The following is a 26,470-nucleotide window of genomic DNA, read 5'->3' on the forward strand; positions in this document are numbered from 1 at the left end:
GGAAAGAGTATATAAGATCAACCACAAATACCCCTTGACTGCTTGTGCCTGCCTAGCCGGAGTACTGAAGATGTCATCATTTCTCTGCTCACATTCTTCATACCTGAGTTTGTTTTTTTTACACATGCACATACGTATATGCTTACACCCAAACACTGGCACCTACATTAAAGTCTCTGGGATCAGTATTTCTGTGCAGTTTCATTCTGTTTCTTTATATGTTTCTCTTGAGATATTCAAAAATATGTGCAGTGACCAGCTGAAACTTCCGTTGCAATAAGGTATAACTAGAACTGACCTATCATTTATGCTAAAGATGGTTATTAGTTCTTTTGTGGAGTACAGTATGCTTTTTCTGCTTCTGTCTGAAACTTGGATGCTACATGGAGGATGAACCACCTGAACGAACTAGTTGAAAGAGTTTAATCTGTTCCCCTGGTGCTAAGGCTTTGGAAATTAAACTGCCGTGGTGTTCTGCCACTAGAATGCCTCATTCCAAAATACCAATATCTAAATTAAATGAGATGTATATTGTGTATGCTAAAGCAGGAAGATCAAAGTTGCTTGTGGATTTTTATGCATGTATAGGTGCGTGAGTGACAATTGAGAATAGGCTGTGCAAGTTTTTAATCCTGAGGAAATCTTTATTATTCAGTTATTCAGTTTGGGTTTTTTTTTTTAATATATATCCCTTCTGAGGGTGTAGGATGACAAATCAGTCTCTGGCAATCCAGCAATGGAACTATTTTATGATGAGTATCACCATAACTTTTTTACTTGCAGACTTATTTTGCATTTAATTATTTTTTCAAGGGAACTAAGTGTTATGATTTAAATAACACAGGCTTTATAATAATTTTATAATATGAATTTTAATAACACTGATTCATATCCAGCAGTCTGCTTCATGGAAGGAGAAGGTCAGTAAGCTGTGGAGTAACTCAGTCTGATGCTTGGAAGTTCCTTTCAAATGGATAATACAGATAAGAGACAGCTATGAAACTAGCAACTGTACTGTCATCTTGATAGTATGCTAATAAGTTTCTGGGAATTATGGATTCTGCAAATTAAACTCAATGTAGCCAATTCTGATGTTTCATCTAAGTATAGATAACCCCTTTTGAAATACTGTAGAGCTGACAAGTGGAAAAAGAAATTTAGGAAATCAAGTGATTTCAGAGCTAAGTATGTCTAGGAAAGATGTATGTTCAATTAAAGCATTGTAGATTTTGGAGTGGCGTTTTTCCAACCACCGCTGCACAGTGGATTGTTCAGTAAAGTATAATATTTAATGTTTAGTTGATTAATTTTTAGATTTATATGAAAACATTACAGATGTTGGGAATAGCCTAAGCACGAGTGTGTTAAATTTTATATAGGTACTTACATATGAATGTTTCACAACCAGTTGAGGATAGCAATTCCTGTTGTCACTAGAAACATTAACAAACTGATGTGCGATATGAAGTGTTGTGAAGACTTAGTTATAGTTGCTGGACTTCTCCGGTAGGTGGAGAACTGCACTGAGGAAAAGTTGGTATGCTGGCCGTGCTGCGCTGAGCTGCTGCGTTCCCCTAGGCAAAGGGGGTTGCCATCGAGCCTGCTTGAGCCTCTTCATTCCTGATGCTTGGTTTCATTATTGTTCAACATGAGAGCTACAGAAACTGTGTAAACACAGCTTTTTTTTTTATTGTTTACATTATCAACTATCTGTTTTTAGAGGCACTGATACATATTTTAAAAATAAAATGTACAGAAATTGGGGTAGCATACAGAAATTTTTGAAGATAGTAGCAAAGCGAGCATTTTAATGAAAAATTTTAAGGCATAATTACAACTTCCTAACTGCATGCTACTTTGCAATAGGACCTCATACAGCTATCAAGGATTGGTAAGTAGTATAGAATGTCATTAGAGGAAAAAACCTGGTATTTAGTATATGTGAAATTTCATATCACAGGTTTTTCTTGCATAATAAAAATCTTCTGTTACAAGCTCTCAGGTTTGTGCTTCACAGAGCTGTTATCTCCCTCTCTGCAGCTCTGACAGTGACCCACCATGTTAAAGTAACTTGTGCTTGCTATGGTGCCTTTTCAGCTTTGGCCTGCCAGGTTAGACAGTTTGGGTTTGCTTCTGACCGCTTCCCTTGGCAGTGTGCCTCTGAGATAAATCCTAACCTGAAATATCAGCTCCCTTGTGGCTTTCTTTTGAAGATTTGGTTGCTGAGTTGGAATATCCTGGCAAAAGGCGACAACTGAAAAGCAAAACGTGTTTTAAATACTGTAAAATGTATGATCCCTAAAAATACTCTTGCATAATTGCAAGAGGCATGTTGTTACTGAGGGCAGGTATTCCTTTCCCACAAATCAGGTTAGTAGAAAAGTGGAAGTCAACTTCAGAGGGATTTTGAGGTGCCTGAATTATTCTGAGAGAATACAATCTCCTTTGACTGCTGTGGACAAAAGTTACAGTGGGACATCCCTGACAGCCATTTGAGCCACGGCAGTTTTCGTTAGAGAACTCTGACTGGCACAGTGCAGTTCTTTAGGCCATGTCATCTTATGTAGTAGTCTGGTATTAAATCTTTGAGCTACATTGACTATTCCAAACAAATTTTGTTACTGTAAGAGCTCGGAGATACCTTCCCACTGATAAAAACGAGTTAAGTTTAAAAAGTCATCATACTCAAATCAGAGAAGTCCCTTATGAAATACTTAACAGGCTCCCTTGCTGCAGAAGCACCAGGTCTGTGCCTTCCAAATGCACATGGAAGAGCTGGAGAGTTGGTTCTTGTGGTATTCCACTCGTGGAAGAGTCTGATTATGTAGATGTAGAATCATAGAATCGCCTTGGTTGGAAAAGAACTTTAAGATCACCGAGTCCAACCTCCAACCTAACCCTGCCATCCCACCACTAAACCATGTCCCTAAGCACCTCATCTATCCTTCTTTTAAATACCTCCAAGGATGGGGACTCTACCACCTCCCTGGGCAGCCCATTCCAGAGCCTGACAACCCTTTCAGTGAAGAAGTTTTTCCTAATATCTAACCTAAACCTGCCCTGGCGCAGCTTCAAACCATTCCCCCTCGTCCTATCATCTGTTACCAGGGAGAAGAGGCCGACCCCCTCCTCACTACAGCCTCCTTTCAGGTAGCTGTAGAGGGCGATCAGGTCTCCCCTCAGCCTCCTCTTCTCCAGACTAAACAACCCCAGTTCCCTCAGCTGTTCCTCGTATGACTTGTGCTCCAGACCCCTCACCAGCTTGGTTGCTCTCCTCTGGACATGCTCCAGCAATGCAACATCCTTCTTGTAGTGAGGGGCCCAAAACTGAACACAGTATTCGAGGTGCGGCCTCACCAGCACCGAGTACAGGGGCACAATGACTTCCCTTGTCCTGCTGGTCACACTATTCCTGATACAGGCCAGGATGCCATTGGCCTTCTTGGCCACCTGGGCACACTGCTGGCTCATATTCAGCCGGCTGTCAACCAGTACATGCTATTTCAGATGTGGGAGGGATATTCCCATCTGGTGGTATCTCTATGGGTTTTTTTGTTCAAACACAGATTTGCACCCAGGTTGTCATAAACCAAAATACTGTTCTAAGTAGGTTGTTCATAACTTCTAACTGTACTTTCCTGATTGTTCCTGCAAACATCGTTTTATTTTTCTATCGGCTTGTTTGCTTTTTTAACTGTGTTCTGCTCAAAACCTGATATATATTACGCACAAGTTGGATTTATATTAAACAGAAAGACATCTGCCAGCATTTTGTCTATATTTTAAAAGGGGACAAAAATGCAGAATTGTGCTTCCAAATAATTTACAAACAAAAGGGCGCTACCTTTTCCTTTTTCATCATTCCAGTAGACTATGAACATGCTCAGTAGGCTGAGAACAGACCAACACAGTAAGAGGTAACCCATAAACACTGCAGAGTACTCTTGGGTTACCCTGTTACTGTGAAATATAACTTAGGAAGGTTTAGTTGACAATTCTAACCTGCTAGTACTGTGCATTCTTGAAATAAGTAACTGTTTCTCTGGTGGTTCTGCGTGCCTGTCAGTTGTCATCGACAGCACACAAAAATGTGATCAGGACAAAGGTGTTAGGTGCTTTAGTGCAGCTGCATTAGCTCTTATTCCTGAGAGCTTAATGGCTTGAACATTATCTTCACCTTTTACCATCAGTATGAGAAAGAAAAAAAAGAGTATTTCCAAAGTGACAGGTTGCAAAAAAGAAAACACTGTCCTAAAGTCTGATTTTCCTTCAGCACTCTTGGGTGGATCCCATCCGGTCCCATAGACTTGTGGATATCCAGGTGGCATAGCAGGTCAAAGACTGCTTCCTCCTGGATTATGGGGGGTTCCAGTTATGTAGTTTCCAGTTAGTGCTTGTTGGGTGCGTATCTTCTGGAATGACTTGAAAATTTTAACTTGTTAACCTAGATTTTGATACTTCTGGCAGTGTTCTTGAAGTTGAAAAAGTCGAAAGATAGAACTATGCTGAGGAAGAGATTATATGTTTGTCTTCCCTCTCTCTATAGGGGGAGAGCGTTGATACTGTTACAGTAATGTAATTTAAATTTTGAGTATACGTTGTGCTGAATCTTGAGGTTTTTTTGTTCATGGAGAGCTAATTTCTAACACGGTAAAGAATATAAAGTGAAATCCTGTGCGTTGTTCAACTGCAGTGGTCCTTGTTAGATTGGCATTCTTCAGTGTTAATTCCCCTGTTGTGTCTTTGAAGAGGTTTGAGACAGTTCTGTAAGTGAAGATAGCATTGGCTATTGCAGATAAGGGGTGATGACAATTTAAGATGCTGAGATTATGAGCAGCAGAAGAAGAAAGCTTTAAAAGGTGCTTCTTATTAACCTGAAAAAATAAGAAACTTTAAAAATTTAAGAACAAGCAAAAACTGAGTGACTGGATCGGAGTAGGAAGGAGCTAGTATCTAATACTGGAAAATACTAGGATAAACTGAGAATGTGTAAAAGTTGAGTTGTATAATAACAAAAGGTTCCTAAGCAGAAGACAAGGAAGGAAGTGGGATATATAGCCTCTGTGTTACACAGAGAAGATGGGGTCTATTTTAATGGTAATTCAAGCAGGACCCAAAATAGGATGAATTACATCCATTTTCCTAAAGATAGTGATGTATATGGTGAAGTCAGAGACAGTGGATGATAGGAATGTAGGTATGGAAGAGGTGGCTATTGCATTCAAATCAATACAGAGGGAGGCAGCAGAAAGACGTGGATGGCGCATAGCTCCAGAAATCTTCAAGACCTATCTTGTGATGCTGCAGGCTTCTTGATATTACAGGCTTGCGATATGGCAGGCCTGTTGGTGGTGTTCTCTAGATGACGTCGTTAGAGGATAACTGTTGAAGTTATTACAAGATGAGAGAACAGCAAGTCTTGTACGTAGCTTGAAGGAGGAGAAAGGTAGTCTAGTAAGTACAGCCTTTCAGAGGTAAAATCTAATTGCTTTTAGGATGGAACAATTACGTTCTATAAAAGATGTTATTCTCTGTGGTAAAGAGAGACTGGTGTTGAGGGCTCAAGAAGTGTTTCTAATTCAGCAGTCCTTTTTCGCAGCTGCTTGATGTGTGAATGTACTGAACTGCCTGTAATTCAGATAGGTGCTGCTGGTAGAATAGAATCAGGTTCTTAGTAGCCTGCTTGCACTGAGTCTGCAGACAGTCAAGTGAAGCATGTTTCCTGCTGTGGGTAGCTCTGCAGGGCTGGACCTGGCACTTCTTGGGTCTGCCAAGAGAATAGAAGCTCTCTTGACCTGGAACATGCCTGAAGTAAAGGTTTGGAGGAACTGCTTGTGTGTTGTCCTGTCAGTAAGCCTCCGTTGAGTGTATTTCAGATTCTTATCCTCTCTACAGTTTATGTGAGGAACCAAAGTTCAGCCCTGTTGGAAGGGATAGGTTTTGTGTTGGGTTTTGCTTGGAAGCCAGAATTCTAATAGCGTAATTAAGGATACATTACATTGATTTAGCAGATACTCAGCTACTTCTTTTTTGCCTGGTTCAGATTTTGAGTTGGAGATACTTCATCTGAAGATGCTCCTTAATGGTCTTTCTGAAACAGTTGACTTGCGAGGTGGTCTTCTGCTAGAACTTTGCTAAAGAACATAATTGCTTACCTGTGTAGCTTGACCCAAATTACTTGCAGTTACATTTTTCTTTGAAATTAAGAGCCGTTTTCTCCTAGAGTCACTTTAAAGCAGTAGAGATTTCCATCTGGTCACACTGTAACTTGTGTGTCTGGTGTTATAGCAGAAATCCTGAGGAATTTAGGATTTTACTCCTATCTTTTTATTCAGAATGTTGGGGTTGTCAGCTGTTTGTCTTAGGCAGTCCTTATACTCATGAACCCCAAGTCCCCAGGGGAGTTAGGTTGGCCAAACCCTCAGGATTTTAGTGTTGATACTGGAAAGATCAGATAACCAATGCTTTTACTCATCCACAATGCACTGTCAGTCAAATCCCACTTCTTAGTCACATCTACAGAGCTGGCATGGATGCTGCTGCTCTGTTCATTAATGATTTACATTGTGCACCATGAAGACCAAGTTGTTTGAGCTCAGAATCTGTTTTGCCAAAGGCGAATACCTTTTTCCATACTTCAAAGAAAGTCTTACTATTCCAGTCAAAACCATAGCATTATAATAAAATTATATCCTAGGTATGCACAAGGTACCAAGGACCTAATCAAAATACATCCTATAAAAAGAAAGGCGTTTTGTTTTTCCTTTGTCTGAAGTGACAAGATCTTGAAGGAACCAAATACTCCCTGGTCAGGTGGATTAAGTTACCTGTTACAAAGACATAAAAAAGTATCAGACAAACCTGAAGAATTTTGCTTATGATGTTGCAGAAAGAAAAGCCTGTGCTTCTATTTTAGAAGTCTTCAGGGTTGTAACAGTCTTCTGTCAACATCTGAAGTTTTATAAAGATGGGTTTTCTATTTTCTGTAGAGCCCTCCTTCATCAAGAAGCCCTGCAGTCAGCGATCTATAAAACCGCCCGTGTTTTTCAGGCATTTAGTCTTAAGGGCTAGAATTTTGGACTTTTTGTTTCCCTTTGCTTAATGTTCACTGCTAATTATTTTCTGTGAGTCAGAGATGTGGGAGATGTTTGACTGTAGAATGGAAAAATTTCTTACCTGGTAACTTTTCTAATGTAAGAGCAGTATCTTCTTCAATTTTACTCCCTATAGTTTAGCAGCCAAGAAAAATATCAACTTTGTCCATTCCTTTTTCTAGACTATTTAGCCAGGTGCACGTAGCTTGGTACTAACATAGAATGGTAGTAGAGTACTTGTACTAATCTATAGTTTTGAAAGGTTGATGCAGCATTGAATGGCTCTTCTAAGGCACAGCTGAAGAGGAGGATACATTGGTGGTGCTGAGCTATTTCTGGAATTGTAACCAAGTGGAAAGAATCTGATGCCCCATACAGTAATGAGAGATACAGCCAGCAGGAAAAAATACTGGCAAGAAATTTTCAGTGCTTTAGTGGGTACTTTTAACTAATAGCTTGCACACACTGTATCTTCAGGATTATTGTTTCCTTCAGAGCAGTGTATTTAACATCCAAATTAGTTGCTTGATTTGGCACTTTGATCTGCACTGCCTGTTTTGTGTGTTAGTAATTTTCTTTATTCTGTTGTTAAAGAATCAGATATATAACTAAAAAAAACCAGCTTAAAACACACTTATTACCTAGTGTCACATTTGTACGATATTCTAAAATTGTCTTGTTTTGATATTGCTAGCAAATTTAATTTGTTAGCAAAGCTTATGGCATTGCAAGTTAAATTCCAAAATAACCTTTTGGTTTTGGAAGATACTGTCTGCTGCAGTTTCCACTTGCATTCTTGTGCTTTTAGTGATTTTAAAATAGTAACTATTTCACACATATAAAATTCTAACCTAATAGACAACAGCACAAGTCACTTAATTAAAATTACTGAATACATTATAATTATAGTATTTTTATATTCTGTATGCCAGAGGAAGGGCAGCATACATGTTACATATTGAGTTTCATAACTTAGCAGAAGTCTGCACATGTTAGACTATGCCCTAGCAGAGTGGGCACTTGGAAGACTCGAGTTCCGGTCTTGGTGATACTATGGTGTTTGGGAGATAATAAAATCAGGTGCAGTACCTTAGATTAAAGGTCTGTGTAGATGTTATCTCGTCCCTCCAGTGTTTAATAAGTTACTTCATCTTCTCATACTGTTCTCTTCTGTAAAATTAGCACAGCTACAGAGATATATGGTAGATGATTTAGGCATCAGCTGAATAGGCACTAGATTTGAGGTAGTTTAAATACATTATATTCTCAAAATAGCCGATGTAATAGCTACAGTGTTCATCTTTTAATGCATTTAATACATTAGAATGTCTTTTCTAATTTGCTTGAGGGAGGATCAGATTATTGAAGAATATAGCTCTCATTATGGCAACCTTGAAATTATGGGTGTATAGAAAATGTAATAAAAAAGAACCAAACTCACCTGATGTGAAAAGAAAAAATAAAAGATTCATTGCATACAAATCCTACACAAATTTCGTATGTAAATTCTTATAATTGCATAATTATTCTCAGTACTGATCAATGCTTACCTTACACTTTTTTTAAAAACTTCTCAGTTCTTAGGTCATCCTGTACCTATTAGTGTTCTTAAAAATTAATGAGTTGTCTTAAGTGGTTTGTTGTATTAATGTGAATGAAAGTAGTAATAGAAATAAGTTGATTCTTGAAGATAGGTATTGTTTTAGTGGATAGTGTTGTCTAGCTTAAAATTTCTGCTTGTCATTGTTGGATATCTAGCATTCTGAGGCTGGGTAATGGAGCAATGCAATTCCAAGTCAATGCTTTTGCATGGGTCTGTATGAAAAGTATGTATTTTTTCCTGACTGTTTATTCAGGGATTTGATAAGCACAGATTCAAGCGTAGTGTTTTGAAAAAGATGCAGACATCACATGAAACCGTAGAGTGGTGCAGGAAAGGTATTGAGGTAAAAATGTCTTGAAATACAGTCTATTATGCAACCTGAATTTGTCTGAAGCCCCAATTGTTAGCTGTTGTTGTATTCATTTAATTTTCAATATTTAACTCTTAACTGTGATATCTCTCTGTAAAAATTACTTTGTTCCTAATGTTTAAAATCTGTTTCCAGGCTGCAAGCTGCTATATAAACAAGACTTTGCAAGACGGTTAGGACTGAGATGTGTTACTTGTAATTACTGCTCACAGCTGTGCAAAAAGGGAGCAACTAAGGAACTTGATGGTGTAGTGAGAGATTTCTGCAGTGAAGAGTGCTGTAAAAAATTTCAGGACTGGTACTACAAGGCAAGTAACTCAGAATTTTTGACGAGAGCTCCACAGTTAAAAAAAACAAAAATGCACATGTGAGGATATCTCAAGGACTGTGCAGCAAATATGGCTTACTTCGGCAAAGCATTTGCTACACTGTAAGCAAATGTATTAATTTCATCATTTGAGTTTTCTTAGATCTTAGAGCAGCATTTCTACCATCTGATTTTATTAATTCATTTGGCAAGGAAGTCTTGAGTTACAGAAAAACAAGAAACTGCTATGTATATTTATTACTTTACAATTCCATTTTTTTCTCCTCAACTGATACCATATTTTTCTTGTCAAAACTTCTTAAATGTGTATTCAGAATGTTGAAAACACTGTTAATGGCAGCTGGATGATACCTTGAGTTGACTGACGATAAACTAGGTTAGCAGAGTTTTTCTTGTTCCTGTTTTTGCCTCCTTTTTTGCCTTTTCCCTTCTCCCACAGTTTGAACTGCAGAGGCTTTGATTGTTCAGTATTTCCCAGTGGAAAGGATGCCAAAGGGAAAAGCAAGACCAAATGGATTTCTAACAAAAGTTTAAATCAAACAGATGGCATCTTTTTCTAAATCTCTGGAAGCTTAACTACCTTGTGAAGCACAACCAGCAAAGAGTTCATGCTAAGAGTTTTTTTGTTTTCATTTTTTGAAAGAAATAAAGGTGAAATTGGACTGGGTTTAACCTGCGATTAGTACCATGGATAAAATATTTGATCTCTGGTGTGAACATCCTGGAAAGCTACACTGATAATATCAAAACAAGAACTACATTTGTGGATGCAATTGCAAAAAAGACAGTACAAAATTCATCACCTTACCAAAACTGTACACAGCCTGGAAGGCAATAAAAAGCTTGAAATGTTAGAGGGCTAGATACAAGTCCTGTAATTCAAGATGATCTACCTACCATAAAAGAACTGAATCCGAAGACATACCTGATATTTTGGAATGGCTGGTTCCAGAAACGTTACAGCCAAACACTGTAAAAGTCTTTATTTTGAATAATGTATGTAGGGTCCTGTTAGACATTCCTGAAAGAAAACTACTGAAGACCAGAATGTGTTTCTTCTGTCTCGTGTGAAAATAGGGTGACAAAGCTTGGCTGCAAAGTTCTTGAACTTACTAAAATGTTAACTTCATACAATGATATTTAATCTATATGCCTTAAAACGGGGTGTGGGGTGACATTTATCCCTGCGTAAACAGTGCCTTCTGATAGAGAACTTAATAAAGCTTTGGTGTGCTTTAGAAATCTCTTGGTGATTCAGCAATGAACATAGTCTGGGGGTGTGCATACCAAACTAGTTTCATGTACAGAAACTTCTATGGAAGCTTGTACTCTGATTCAGGTTTGAGAACCACTTGAAAACTCTGACTTCAGGTTATCCTTCTGATCTGTGGGATATGGCAATAATTTAATTGGCCCATTAAATCTGCTTAAGAAATGCTGTTGGTACTGTGGTACAGGAAAGTTAGACATGATGCCATGAAAAGGCAATTTAATCTAAACAGACTTGCTGGTAACTAGTGACTCTTGATACTTTTGATGATACTGAGGTGTTAAGATATTTTTACTTTTTGAATCTTACACTTGCTAGTGGAACTAGTGTTACGTGATGTAGAATTGTTGATTGTCATTTTTTTTCCAAATGCTTCTTAAAGCCTTTGCCTAATTCAGTTCTGGTTATAAAAATTCGAGATTTATTACATGGAGAAGACATGTAATAGGTTTGGGGAAATTGTGTGTCTTGTTAAAATTGTCTTTTTTTCCTTTACATCCTTGCTGGTAACTTCTCCCTCTTTTATAAAAGTCACTCCAGATACCTCAGATTTGGTGGTGCCTTGTTAGCTGATGTTCATACCTAGTTATAAACAGATAATGATCAAAATATAGGAAGACAGAATAGCTACAGACCCCTTCCCGAATTTGTACTTCATTTGCTGTTTTGTCTGTTAGCTTCTTAAAAGAATAGTACATATGTATGAGCTTTGTCTCATTTATGCAATGTCCAGTGTTATTTTGCAGTTTCAATGAATGTATACATGAAGAGAAATCAGTAGTAATAACCTAGTAATGTTTTAACACCAGCATTGTGTTCATTAAACAAGTGTTTGTCTCCATCTTCTTTGTCTACTTTTTTTTATGGACATATCTTTCTCATGTAGTATTATCTGGAAAACATCTTAACTTTTTAAAATAATTAAGTATTATGGGAGAGCTTCCCTGATGCCAAAATTCTCTTCTCAAAAAGCCAGACAAAGGTAGCAGTGGTTAGGAGCACAACAGACTGTTATCTAGAAGTATTAGAAGCACATCGGACTTACGCAGAAGTGTTCTTCAAACCTAATATGAGGGATTGAGATGTAAAAGAATAGTTCAGTCCTAATCATTTGTTGGTGACAACTAAAGTTACCAATTGGTGCCAAGCTCTGAGGAAATTTCTACTGTATGGTGTCTGTGCACCTCTAAGACAAGAGGTAAAATTTTTGGTGTATTGAGCTAAGCTCCCTAAGTTATTAGAGCTCCTCCTGTAAACTTCAGTTGCATGCCATGGTTTGGATGTTAATCTGAAAAAATGCCTGGGAAATTTCATAAAGTAAATATTTTAGTAGCCTGATGTTTGATGACAGTGTCAATCATTTGATGTGACTTACTCTAGAGTATTGAAAGTGCCTTGAAAAAGAGTGTACAGTTCTGAGAACAGCACAGAAATCTGTTTCTTTAAATACACATTATGAAACATTGCTGAAAATACTACAGCTGAAGTGCACTTCCAGGTCATTCAAGGCTACGGTGGAGTATTGATTGGGCTGAGCATGTACGGCGATGCCTGTGTATTCAGTGGAGGTCAGGTGTCTTCAGCAAAGACTAAGTAGGAGGTGGGGAAATACAGTCTGAGGCATAGAAAAATTACTGTGGCTGGTGAGCTCAGATAGCAATGGTTGTCAACTGGTAAAATTCGAAATGATGGAGCCAGAATTAATCTAAATGGTGGAGGCAACAAGACAACCTTACGGAATTTCACTTGTCTGAATTTAGCTGTTGTATAATTAGGCATCTCAATTTCAAGTAGGTACAGTTTCAGAACAGTTGATCTTTCTCTTATAATCACTCACTCTCTGGAAACATCTCTTGCTTCCTATTTATTGCAGATTGAACTCAGAATAGACAGCTGAGATTAGGTCAAATTAATACCAGTCCAAACCACTGGAGAACATTTAGGAACAAGTCACTGGAGGATTAAAAATGTAAATTAAAAGCTCCACATGTAAAAACTTCAGTTTTAAACCAAGTTTGGGGCAAACATTAGTGATCTATACCACTCACCATGCCCATTTGAGTATGTTGAAGTTGGACCTGGCAAAAGAATTGGACCAAAAAGCAGTCATGAGTGGCAAAGGAATTACGTGCAACTGGAGCACAGGGAGTATAGGTGGGCTTTTGGGAAACGCAGAGAGCGAGCAGACTGTGATTCTGTGATTTTGGAAATTCAGTTACCATATAGTGCCAGTGTCCTGAATGAAAACAAATGGAAAGGGGAAGGAAGGAAAAAGCAGAAAATCATGAATTCATACTTTTGCTTTCAGTTAATTTCATGGTCAGGGAAGTGAGGGGAGCAAGCAGGTAGTAGGAAACTTCAGAGCGTGGAAGGGTGTATAGTACTGACTGCAAGCATGATTATGGAGATGGTAGAAATACGGTGTAGGAAATGTAGGGATAAGAAGTGAAGCATCTTTATAAAAGAATCTTGGGCTTGCTAAGGAATAGTAATTCCTATGTGGAAGCAAACCAAAATTCTTTACCTAAATACCTTAGTAGCAGCCTAGGAGAGGCAATAGTACACTTCCTCAGAGACCTAAATGAAAAAGCAGAACCAGGAGAGGGAGAAAACTGTTGCAGGAAGGCTGTAGTTGCTGCAGTTGACAAGATCTGTCACCTTTTTCTTTCTTTGAAGATGAGAGAAAATTGAGCAGAAAGTGGTGCTTTGATAGTCAAGCAGGGTGCAGCAGGTCAGAACAGGTGGGCTTTTCTGTACATGGGTCAGCTCTCATTCTTAATCAGTGTTAGGTGGGCTTCAGATTTAAAATTAGAGTGAGTTATAAATTTGGGGGGGGGGTTCCTACTGGTATTTCAGCCTTTTGGTGGCTTTTCAGGATGCATCTGCATCAAAGGTGGGGATTCACAGTTTCCCTGAACTGCTAAATCACAGTTTTTTTGGCAACACTCCACAGTTCTTCCTCACTCCCTTCCAAGGTAGTTCCATACAACTTACTTGCTCTTTTGTCCCCCCAAGAACACCTCTGCTGCAAAAATGAACTGTGGGTCAGCATCAGCAGAAAGTCCAAGTGACAAATGTAACAAAAATTGAGGGAGGATGGGGGTAACGCAGTGCTGTAAGATCCTGTGTTCCTTGCGGGTGTGTAAGCATTACTGCTGACACCTGCACAGAGGGGGGAGAAGAAAAGTACCTGCCCTTCCAGGGGCGCCCCTGGCTCTTAGTGTGAGGGGATCCTGAAGCTACAACTTTAATTGCTCCCAGTTTAAAGGTGGTTATACTATTAGTATCGAGTCTCTCGATATATTGTCTTAAATATTTGAAAATTACAACTGAGAACTGAATTTCCTACATTGCCAGAGGATGGTGCTGGACTGTTCAAGTACAGAGAAGGAACTCGGTGTTTAAATAGTTTTTAAATTTTAACTAGTTGGCCTGTTCATACTACTTTGGAGTTGCAAGAAATACAGTTGGGCTTTTTTTTTTTTTTTTAATAGCCATCGGAGCCTTGTGCATAACTGCAATGTTGTGTATGGTTTTACGTATTAATGTTTTATGTTGCATATTATCATAACTTCCCTCTTCCTCTCCTGGCTATATTATTAGGTTGACTTATTTTGGGTTCCTGAGCATCCACAAAGCTTTTATTTTTTAAGGGCTGCTTTAGGATGGAAGTTGCAAGCAATATCAAGGGGAGTAGTACAAACAATTCTTTGCTTACTTGAAGATCTGAAACTGGGGCTACCACTGTTCAGATAATAATTTATAGCATGGCTGATTAAATTCAGTAGAATCTGTTTTGGAGAAAAACAATGTTTTTCTTAGTGATGCCTCATGAAATTATCATGTAGGCTGGTGAAAGATACATTACTTAAGCATTTAGCTAGGTATACAGAAGAACAAAGTTTTGAGTTTCGAGTTACGTGCTAACTAGATTTTGTGGAAAGTTCCTTAGTTTGAGAGCTATTGTTGTTCATAGATCATAGAGAAACTTTGATGAACTAAATAATTGGAATCTAAAACTGTTGTCAAACTACTAAAATTATGAAAAGATAAAAGTTATTTACACTAAAGGGCTCTGATTTGATACTTGGAGAAGTGATCCTGTGACTTAAAAAAACCCACCAAACTTTGGGGGGAAAAAGCAACTCGTTCTTGGTTCAAGAGAGACTTTAAGGAGTATTGGTCATTTTCTGCTCCTCTTTTGCAGACTGCTTCAGTAGAATTAATTAAAATTGATGCAATAAAATTAATTTTTTGCTGACTGTCTAGAAGTGAGCAATTTTTAAAGACTTAGTAAAGACTTAGTGAAACAAAGCAGATTCATTCTGGGTGTTAACCCCCAGCAAACAATTGAAGATGAAGTGACAGATGTGCCTGTATGCACAGGTTAGAAGGCAGTGTAACTATTATAGAGCCTACACAAGCGAGACTTAACTCTGTAGCGGTAACGATTCTTCAGTACTCTTAAAAATGTTAACCTTTTAAAATGTAGAAATAATTTTTTTCCAAGGCTTGTTTAAAAATGTCAAAATCTTCCTTTGCATTAAGGCTGCACGATGTGACTGTTGTAAGTCTCAAGGAACTCTCAAAGAGAAAGTGCAGTGGCGTGGCGAGATGAAACACTTTTGTGATCAGCACTGTTTGCTCCGTTTCTACTGTCAACAGAACGAACCAAATCTGGCAACCCAAAAAGGACCTGAGAACTTACACTATGGTATGTGCTGCTTTACAGCTGCTAAATGGTAAACAGGATGCTTCCTTTAAATGAAAAATTTAAAGCTGCATGAATTATGTATTTGTTGTAATAAACTGTGTTAGAGATGACCCTTTTTTATTTTATCGTCAGAAGCATCACTGAGCTGCTTGCTATTTTTTCGTTCTTTATTTTATTGCTTTTGCGAGAGCTGAAACGTTGCCAGGTAATCAAACAGTTTTGAATTAAAAGCAAATCTTCTTTTTAGGTTAAGCATAATTTTCGTGTTGTATCAGCATGGGGACAGAAAATGCTTTCCTCTTTTCGTTGTGCTCCAGTTGGTCATTACTTGCTCTGTGGAAACACTTCAACATTGTGTTTTGGCCACAGAGAGCAGACAAATGCAGTAGGAATGAAAAAAAGAAATAAATTAAATGGAAATAAATGAAATGGTAACTAAATGAGGATAGAAAGAAAATATCTAAATAAGAAGAATACATTGCTTTTTTTTTTCTTCTGTTGGCTATAGGTACCATTCAAATTTGCTGATGGGGGCTGAGTGCATGTTTACATGGTTTAAATGGCAAGTCAGGCAAAGTTCAAATAAATCAGCTTTTTAATTATTGTAATTATAGCAGCACAACTTATTTGTATGGCCATTTTCATATTTGAACATTTTGGTATTTACTTTTCTGAAAAAGGCTGTATTCACATCTGCACAGAGCATTGATTTAGCATTTGCCTTTGTGTAAGGTTCAATGCCAGAGTAGTGAGGTGCCTGTGAATGAGAAGTCTTGCAGGCAGTTCTCACCTGCGATAAAGCACTAATCAGTGCTGTTAATTTAATGTTATCCTGATGATAGATGTTCTCTGAGTTGCTTACTGAAATTTGCTTTGATTCTAAAAAAGGGAAAAAAATTTCTAAAAATGTTTTCTTCCATTTTTAGATCAGGGCTGCCAAACCCCCCGAACAAAAATAACAGTAAGTACATATATTTAAAATACATCTGACTATTTTATATATAAATACTTAAAATGTGAGACTCTGGTGGCTTAAAGGGATGCTATTAAAACCCCCCAAATTAATATCTCTGAATGATACTAAGCTAAATTCATGGAGTTTTTTATTCTTTTTCACATCAGTAGTTGAAATCAAATTTTTAAATGTTCATATTTTGTCTTTTCAATGTCTTCTGGGAAACCAAATCATCAGGCATGTATTTTACATCTATAGTGCACAAAAGTGCTTAAAAGTTAATTCACAAACTATGTGTATCCTAATCAGTCTAAACATGTGACCAAGTGTATTTATTGCAAATAGAAAGGGAAGAGAATTTCACTGGTCGATTAGAATATTAAGGTTGTATCACAGCTTTGAAAGGCTGAAAATAAAGCTTCAGATCTTTAATTATAATTCCTAAGAGTAGAATAATTGGTGCTCAAGGTCTGATTGACTTTGCTGCAGGTGACGGAGTAGGGAAGCGTAACCTTTTGCAGGATCACTGCCTGGGAGGGCAGGGATCATCCGTGGAGCAGCAGCCTTCATTTTGAGTTTCAGTTTTGGTCAGCTTATCAAATGTGTTATTAATGATAATTTTTCCAGTTAGCTTAGTGTATTTTGTTTGATACTTAGTATTGTTTTGATTTGTTTGTCACATGGAAGATCTCAGCTGCCTATTTCTCCGTGAAAAAATTGTCTCACCTTTATAATGCAAATAGGCTTCTGTAAGGTAAATCTTAGATTTAAGTGTAAGTATTTTGATTATAAAATATCTTAATGAAAAACACAGAAAATAAGATTGCTTAGGTAAATAGAGACATCAGGCAAGCTAAACTGTCATGTTAAAAACATGTAGTATTTTATCGTTAATGATGTTAATTCAGTCCGTAAATTTTTTTTAAAAGATCATATAAAAGCTATGTGTGATACAATACTGATTTTTCATATTTTAGAAGGCATATGCCAGTTAGGTAAAGTCTGCTGCTGTGCTTTTGACTTGACTTTCTTTCTATATTTAAAAGAATACGCGGGGCTAGTCTTACTACATATGATCAAATAACAGTGACAGTCTGTTTCTTAAATCAGGTTCTAAAACAGGTGCTAGGAGACAAAGCCCATGGGTTTTTACCTGCTGACTGTAAGGACGCAGTTTGAACATTATGTGATGTTCCTAAATATTTGTTGTCACTACTGTAGAGCCAGCAGGGGGAGCTCGAAGTTCATTCTTTAGGTATTAAAACATTGTTTAAAGATACTTTATTTAGAAATACATTTTTTTAATAAAGTGGTCTTTGAATTGTAGCATAGTTCAGGAAGGTTAGACCTTGGTCCAAAAGTTTGTTATGGTATTTATAGTGAATTCTTTTTACAGCTAAAATTATTTTTAAGTTCTAAAATAGCTTAAATTGCACTTTCATTTAAACAAGAATGTAAAAAAGAATATAAGAGTATCTTAAATTAGAAAAAAAAAAAAAAGAAAGTGAGCCAGAAATTGTTAATCCAAGTGCTAGCCCTGGCTGAGCAAAATGCAGCTATGTTACATTCCTGGCAGTGGCAGCTCGTTACTAGAAATGTAGAATAGGTTGCAATCAAAGAATAACCATCAGTGCTGTTGTGAGCTTCCTCTTCGGTATCTCATATATGAAAAATATCAACTGATACATTAAATCAAGAACTTTGTGTTGAAATCATGTGATGTAACAGCACATTCTGTTTCCTTTGCTTGTCTGTAGGGCTCAGCACCACCACCTTCTCCAACACCTAACAGAGAAATGAAGAACAAGGCAGTTCTTTGCAAGCCTTTGACAATGACGAAAGCCACATACTGCAAACCTCATATGCAGACAAAATCTTGTCAGACAGGTAACTCTTGAACTCTACTGGAACTACTCATTTCTTCATTGCAGATTTTTTTTAACTGTTACTGTCATGGAACATATTGCAAATACTCTGATTTTTTTCCCTAAACTGCAGGTATAAAATATATTTAAGTACCTGGCAGTGTTTGCCTTTTTCTTTTTTCTTTTAATAGAAGATGATTGGAAAAAAGAGTATGTCCCAGTGCCTATTCCTGTACCTGTCTATGTCCCGGTGCCTATGAACATGTATAGTCAAAATGTTCCTGTTCCTACAACGGTTCCTGTTCCTGTAAGTGAGACTTCAGCTTCATTTTTAAACTGGCATCCATGTACATGCATGTGTGGGATGCTTTGTATTGTTGACTGTTCTCATTCTGGTCCATCTAAAGGATTGTGGGATGCTGCGGCACTATTTATTGAAAAAGCATTAGAAATCTGACAGTGGCACTTAATTTCCTGGTTGTTCTTTAGGAACTCTCTGCCTGCCTTCAGTGTGACAATCGTATGCTGCTGAACTTCTTAGGAACAATTCTGAGTTATAATCTAGAGTTTGCTGAATAAGCGTTAAATGGCAAGATTTGTTCTGGTAATGGGGAAACTGAAAGATTGTGTTGGGAAGGGAAGGCAGAGTGGGATAAACAGAAGGAAGAAGAGCAAAACCTTGTGCCAAGAAAAGAAAATAAGTTAAATTTGCTATCACTTATGTACCAAATCTCATCCAAATGGTGTAAAAACGTCCTGAATGCCTAAAATTCTGTTTCACAAGCAAACCACTAAAACAGGATGCTGATTTGTCCAAACTGTTAGTCTGAAGTTATAGTCAAACAGGTTTGAAGCTCCAAAGTCCCTTCTGTTCTTACTTTGACCCACTATATTTTGTCATACTTAATTTTTTTTGTGTCCTTTCCTGCTTTCCCTTCTGTTCTCAATTTTTTGTGTTGAATTTTATAACCTGTCAACATTTTTTTGTTAGCCCACACTGAAGCAACATGTTTCTAACCTGTATTAACTCTGTCTTTTCAAAGAGGGGTATAGAGTTTGTTTTTCTGTTGACTGCTGTTGGTGCTTTGTTGCAGTATTATTTCTTTTCTTTTCCAATTATCTCTTTCTCACTGTCTGCACAGGTGCCAGTTCCAGTTTTCTTGCCCACTACTCTGGATAACAGTGAGAAAATCCTTGCAGCAATAGAAGAGCTGAGGGGAAAAGTGCCCTCAAGTCCTCTGGAAACTGAGCTACTGAACTTGTCAGGGGTGGTACCTGAACATGATGGAAAAGCTGAAGCCTCTGATGTGTCCAGTAAGTTTCCTGACATGAACTTATGCTTTGGGCCTGGTATTTAGGAGGCCAGTGGTGCTGCAGTCCCAGCAGGCTTGTTGTTTTCCAAACTGTTGCCATGCCCCCACTAAAGCTGGGTGTTTCTGGTAGTGCTGCAAGGTTGTCATTTGCAGTTCCTTGCTCTCTTTTGCTAAGTACAGCTAGCTGAATCAGTAGATGTATGGGATCAGAGCTTGCTCATTTGCAGAGAGCTCAATTTGGAGAAATCTGTCTTAGCCAGAAGTTGGAAAGAGGTCAAGTTTTTGTTTCTCTCTGCCTCCCTGCTTTGTTTGCTTTTGTAGGATCTCTTTCACAGACTTCAGTCTGTTCTTGTTGCGGACAGAATCATGTAGAAAAATAGATAGTTATGTTTGTCAAGCTTGTTTGAGTTCTGTGATTGATTGATGTGATCCAGATTTGCCAGTATTTGATTTTCTATACATGTGCTTTGCTGACTCATCTTAATGAAGAAGGACAGATGGGCTAGTGAGTACTGTTTCTGTTTGAAGGAAATCAGGTTGGAGAAATAAATCTGAGATCCCAAGAACAACAAAACCTAGGATGGTGATGTGCAGAACCACTCAGCTTCCAGTGTTCTAAATCTGCCTTGTTTTGACCAATCCATGTGTTGGTTAGAATAACAGAGTTTTTCCTTTTTTTTTTTTTTTTTTTTTTTTTTTTTTTTAGCAGGTGTGATAGTTGAGTCAAATCTACTAAACTCAGAAACAGAGGCACGGACAAGCTTGCCTGATGTTCCATATGAACCAGACCTCGATATTGAAATAGACTTTCCAAGAGGTATTTTTTCTGTGATTTTAATAAATATTTTAAAATAGGCATTGTGGGAAACCACTGTACTTTGTTTCATCATACTTTCAGAGGAGCTTTATTTGATTGCAAGATCCACTTGAATGACTGTTAGGTAAAAGTTTGCCATGTCTTTGCAAGACTAGGGACTTCTGAATTAGTTCCTCCATCTTTCTAAATAGAGTATTTGAAACAGAATGCAAAGAAAAGGGGGAATTAACCTTTCACAAATGAACTTTGCTGCATCACTTGGTATTGGACATGGATATAGGAAGGCTATTTTGAAGGCTCAAAGACTCAGATGGCATCTGTCATGGAAAACGATAATGAATGCTGATTCTTCAGTCACCAGGTATTTCCATGGGAAATGGTGGTTTGGAGCAGAAATGACAAAAGGGCAAATTTCCCACTCAAGTTTGTTAGAAAATCGCAAGCTGGTATGCTGCACATCGCTTGTGTTACCTTTTAGTATCTTGCTAATATCTTTCAAATACCTGTATTTGAAAAAGGTAGCGTTATTTGAATTTGCAGGGAAATCACTACTTTGAGACTTTTCTTGAAAGAAGATCTTGGGTTTATGTATTAAAATTTCCACCACTCTACAGAATGCAGGCAACAGTGTCTGTCATGTCCTAATCAATCCAAGATCCAAGAAGGCTCCTGGCTGTAGTTAGTGTCTCCCTTGACATGGTTTCTCTTGCACATGTAACTCTCATACCTCCCCTGGATAGCTTCTGTGTCTGATGCTGAAAGTCTCCTTTTGCCTTGTGCCACAGATATCTGCACCAGATGCCCAGACTGGGTTTCTCAGTTTGCTGTATGTCTGATTTAAAGATCAAGTTTAGGGGTTAGTCTGACGTTAGTCTTACGAAGTTTATTAACCAGATGCATACTAGATTTTTAACCCTCTTTATAAGCGAGGCTTGGTACATGAGAGAGAAAAACTGTGGAAGAAAAAAATAAAGTGGAATAGTGAATAATAGCAGTTTGTAATAGATATTGGTTACACTGAAGTGCTGCTGAGATAAGATTCTTTGTGGTAGCAGAAGGACTGATGTTTAGTCTGGGGCAGAGTTCTTAAATCTCTGCATGTGAGTGCTATTTCATCTGGACCAGTTTGAATGGTGTCTTGAGTAGCAAGGTGGTGAAATCAGACTAACTATCAGAAGAGCATTAAGTTCTGAATGAAGACATTGATGGCTAAATAAGGGATGAACCATCTTCACTAAAGTAAATAAAGGTGGAACTTGCAACATTAAATCCATTCATATGTTGTCTCATTGCGCTGTGTTGCCTGAAATAGAGTCCTTCATCCTCCCCCTGAAATGTTAAGTAAATAGTATTTTGACATATTACCATATAGCTGTTTACCAACGTTACTGTAATATCCACCATGAGCTAGACCTCCACCACATGTATATAGACTTAACCCAGTTTCTATGAAAGAGTTTACATTCTGATTCTTAATGTTTTTAACCAAGTATAATGTGCTATATAGAATATAAAAGAGGAAGAGAAATGAAGGAAATACATGAACAGAAGTTCATCTAATAAGTTTATTTCTATTTTTTTCCCCACTGATAGCTGCTCATTCTCAACATAACTTAAACTTTTTAATACCAAAGACTGCCTAGGCAGGAAAAAATTGTGTAAGGGTCCATAGTAAGAAATGCTGCCTTAGTGACTTGAGATAGCGCTTGAAAACATTGAGCATTGTGTCCTTTACAATTTATTCAGAAATAAACATTTTGATAGCTTTGCCTTACTTTCAAAATAAGACTAGGTTTATTTCGTCTTACCGAAATCCAGTCTTTGGTAAAGTTTATATGTGTGCTTCTGTGGACCCCTTATGTTAATGCACACCGATATAGTGCATTGGGTTTTTTTCAAACCAGTATTCAAAAGATGTTTAGAAATAAGTTTCTCTTAATGTATTTTCAGCGACTGAGGAACTTGATACAGAAAATGAGTTTTTGTTACCTCCTGTTTTTGGGGAAGAATACGAGGAACAGCCAAGGCCTCGGGCCAAAAAGAAGGTAATTTTGTCATGCTATTAAAAAAAAATAATCAATAAAGCACAAAATTTAAGCAGGAAAAAATATGCAAGGGTGGTTTGGGGTTTTTTTTCAGTTCTCATGCTGCTGTAAAACATGTTACTGCCTATTCATACCTAATATCTTTATGATGCAGATTGATGTATTTAAAATAATACAATTATTTCAGTCCTAGGTCTGTTGCAGTTCACTGTTGGATTTAATAGGAGTGTGATTTCTAAATTCTGATCCCATTTTTCCTTCATGTTGGTAGGACCGTTGATGTAATGTGCTAGTGTGTATATACTTACTGTACTCCTAGTACTGCTTTCTACCTTTGACTTTGAACAAAACTGTCTTGGTTTAATTTGTTAGTTTTCCCAGATTTTATTTTCAGTCAAAAATCTTAGTTTATACATTGCAAATAAAGTAGCCATATTCTTTTATTTAGAAGGAAACTAACAGGTAATAGAGTTTCTGGTGCCTGGTACAAAGCTGAAATGGTTTTGTTGCAATAATTGCACTAGATATTGCAGCTATAAAAAAAGCAGCCAACTTCTAATAAAACTTTCTAAGAATAAATGTGGCTTTCTAGTTTTAAGTTTGGAGTCTAAACTGTTGGTGTTACCTGCTGGACATTATCCACATATCCACTGCTGGACATGCTTTAATTTGGGACCGGTGCTGGCTTGTCCATTGATGGGTTTGGTTGAGCCTAGAAGTTGACCTTCTGATGTAGATTTGTAGCATCTTTAACTTCCTGAGAATTAACGCAATGAAATCCTATGAATACACTGAATTATTTGGTGCATTGTGTGTTTGATGCTTAATATGATATAACCAATCCAGCCAAGCCCATTATCAAAAATTATTCTGTGTTAGGAACCAGTTTGAAAGGCGAATTAGAAACATCTGTCAGCTTAAGGAAACACCATCCTTAGAAGTATGTTCAACACAGAAAACTACCTACTGAATGAAGCGTGTGTTTCTTTACACTGAATGTTCGGTTTGTAATTTGGCCTGCAGGTTGCTTATTCTGCCCAGCTGCTGTGTTAACTGCTGTCGGCGGTGTTAACCACTGTGTTTCCATGGCAGGGGGTGAAGAGGAAAGCGGTGTCAGGGTACCAGTCCCATGATGACAGCTCTGAAAACTCAGAGTGTAGTTTTCCATTCAAATACGCCTATGGTGTAAACGCATGGAAGCACTGGGTAAAGTCTCGGCGTTTAGATGAAGAGCTTCCAGAATTAGAGGAACTGAAATCCAGTAAGTATTTCCGAAAATCTGGCATCCAGATTCTTATTTACTAGGGAGAATTGAATTGCTGTACTAGTCTGATTTTCAGCTGGAATTTTTAGTGGAAGTTTTCACATGTCCCTAATGTTTCCACAGTGACTGGGATTATTTTACCACAGAGTTGCCAAACTTTTTTTTTTCCCTCTTTTTTTTTTTTTCTTCCCCCCCGCCCCCCGCTAGTTTTTCCTACTTGATTCGAAATGTTCGGTCTCACATTTCTTGTGCAAGCGAGGACAGCACCTTCCTGGCTTCTCTGCCTGTCTGTGACCACTTTGATTTTTTTTGTTTGCATCCTGGTTTTCCTCATATTCTAACTCACCTTGGAGTTCAGACCTTTTCTGGACTTCTGAACTGCAAGGGAAGGGCATCCTACTATTTGTCCTGGAAAGAGCTCTTCATCTGAGGCTGGCATTATGTGGCTGTGGAGCTCTGATACGAGGTGGCCTTTGTTCCCGTGGAGCCTTGCTGCTCTTTCTGTTCTGTGTGCACATTTGTACAGGGAGAGGAAAGGGAGATTGCTGCTACCCCTGCTGTTCTTCAGCTCCCACGCGCGCCTTGGCGCCTGTGCAATGTGCTGTTGGATCTTTGGAAACTGCTGTTTCCCCTGAAGGTCTCCCTCCACAGCACTGTGTTCACTTCAGCATCTTGGGCCACTCCTGTGCCATCCTCAGCCATGCAGGACAGCACATTTGTCAGTGGGTGATACTGCGTTTGGTTAATTAGACTTTACTCTGGTAGCGTTGTTTACTTTAATACAGACCTAACATTTGCACTACTTAGTACATTTAGACTCATTCATTGGTTAGTGGGGAGGACATCAAGCCAGTTTCCCACTCTCCAGTCCAAAAAAAACCCCATCCCACCCCCACCATGTAATAATACTGTTGTATAATGTAGCATTTTTTTCTTTATTTTACAGCAAAGTCTGTGAAATTAAAGGAAGATCTGTTATCACATACTTCAGCTGAGTTAAACTATGGGTTGACACATTTTGTCAATGAAATTCGAAGGCCAAATGGAGAGAACTATGCACCTGACAGCATCTATTATCTGTGTCTTGGGATTCAGGAGGTTAGTAGAGGCTGTAGAGTTGGGAAGCAGAGCTGCTGATTTGACTCTAACCCATTTCAGTGGAAGAATGGAGATAATGTGGATTTATTGGCTAGGAGCTATTTATTCTTAATATAATGGCTATGATTTGGAACACAAGAGAGGCTGCTGTTTAAATCACGTTCTAGAAAGCTGTCTGTATAGAAAATGAGTTTGCAGACCCATCCTGAAAACGGAAATGTAAACTGGTATATTGTAATAATTTCAAGTTTCTTGCTGGGTTAAAGCAAGGAATTTGCAGTCTAAAATGATATAATTTTTACAAATGCTGTGCTTCATTTTATTTGCTAAAGATGGCTTGAAAAGGTGGCTTAACGTAAAAGCAGAATGAAACAAGGAATAATCTGTAAAGGTTTTACTGATTCAGTTACTTAGCGTGAAGTGGAAACAAGCTATTTGAAGTGGCTTTTTGGGAGAATCTAACTTACTGAATATTGCAGACTGAGAGCAGTCCAGCTTTTCTGTAGAGTACAGGAAACTCTGCTATATTTAGTGTCCTACACACACATGCCTTTGCCCCCAAATTGCAATTACATTGTATTTCAAAGCAAAAGGGAGTCAGTTTAGATGTGTCTTACGTGAAAGCAGTAACATACCACTAGATAATTAGAAAAGCTATTCCACAGCTTATCTTTTAAGCAGAGGATATGTTAATTTTTGGTACATAAGGCAAATCATAGATAAAATAAGCCATGTTCAGAGCTGAGAACAAAGAAAATTTCATTCAAGTTAAAAGGCAATAAAAAGTGCATATGATGTGGAAAGCAAGCTGCTCACAGGCTGTGGAATCCTGCTTAAACTTTTTTTTATACTTAAGGTGGATTTGAATCAAACAACAAATCTTGTAATCAAGATCTTAAAATAAGTAGTTGTCCACTAATTTTTCTTTATTGGGATTATGTGAAATTAAAGAGTTAGTTGATATCTTTCCTCACGGTTGAAATTTGAGAAGCGAGCATTCATTGTTTGGCATTTTAGTCAATATTGCTACAAAGCATGTTTCAAATTCAGCTAGCTTGCTGCTGCTGCGCTTGCATGGTCTGCTGTCACTCTGTCTTTTTGTTGAACTGAAAATACTCATATTAAGCTGATAAGCAATACATAGAGTGAGCTATGTGTTTCTAAAATGGAACTCTATCTTTTCACCTTTTTTTTGTGCCTTTGATATTGTCGATGTATACTGTGAAAGCTAGTTATGTGTGAAACTTTTTTTTTTAGCTCATCAGAACCAAAGTTTGTGTGGCACAATGCAATTATCATGAGCCCTAATACACATACACAAAACTGGAACATCAGAGGAACAACTTGTAGTCCTGTTACTCTAATTATTGCTTGTACTTAGTGTCCAGTATTTAATTCAGGCAACGTCAACAGCCCCATCTCACTGGCCTAGTTGTGCCACTGCTGTTCAGACTGGTAGGAAGGTGCGCCTTGTTCTGAAGAGTTTGCATTTCACAAAGGCAGACAGCCAGTCAGGGACAGAAACATGTAAGCACGTGGGCTGCAGCCAACACCTGTGTGCTAATGGCAAATTGTATGTACGTGGCTATGTGTTACCCTTCGGAAGAAAGGGATTTCAACAGGTTGGGGGTACACTAAATGCGACGTAGTTGTCGCAGTGCGCAACAGAACTCTATTGGCCTCTAGTATTTTCTTAGCCCTTCTTTCCATCTGAAAATCCTGATGTGTACTCCC

At 37.9% G+C, this 26,470-nt stretch overlaps 1 protein-coding gene across 13 annotated transcripts in view; it reads left to right on the forward strand.

Annotated features, from left to right (window-relative positions):
- Positions 1 to 26,470, forward strand: part of ZMYM2 (zinc finger MYM-type containing 2) — a 92,962-nt gene that overhangs the window by 58,967 nt on the left and 7,525 nt on the right. For 10 of the 13 annotated variants that reach the window (XM_035903747.1, XM_035903752.1, XM_035903753.1 and 7 more), the window contains 10 exons: positions 9,203 to 9,375; positions 15,214 to 15,379; positions 16,306 to 16,340; positions 18,092 to 18,221; positions 18,391 to 18,506; positions 19,342 to 19,513; positions 20,219 to 20,329; positions 22,280 to 22,374; positions 23,467 to 23,635; positions 24,585 to 24,736. In XM_035903747.1, the coding sequence (XP_035759640.1) occupies positions 9,203 to 9,375; positions 15,214 to 15,379; positions 16,306 to 16,340; positions 18,092 to 18,221; positions 18,391 to 18,506; positions 19,342 to 19,513; positions 20,219 to 20,329; positions 22,280 to 22,374; positions 23,467 to 23,635; positions 24,585 to 24,736 (1,319 nt within the window). The remainder of the gene's footprint in view (positions 1 to 9,202; positions 9,376 to 15,213; positions 15,380 to 16,305; positions 16,341 to 18,091; positions 18,222 to 18,390; positions 18,507 to 19,341; positions 19,514 to 20,218; positions 20,330 to 22,279; positions 22,375 to 23,466; positions 23,636 to 24,584; positions 24,737 to 26,470) is intronic. The other 3 variants (XM_035903759.1, XM_009648308.2, XM_035903754.1) reach the window with 2 other exon arrangements.

This window comes from Egretta garzetta, unplaced genomic scaffold (genome assembly GCF_000687185.1).
Source record: "Egretta garzetta isolate BGI_Z169 unplaced genomic scaffold, ASM68718v1 scaffold401, whole genome shotgun sequence".
Lineage (NCBI taxonomy): Eukaryota > Metazoa > Chordata > Aves > Pelecaniformes > Ardeidae > Egretta > Egretta garzetta.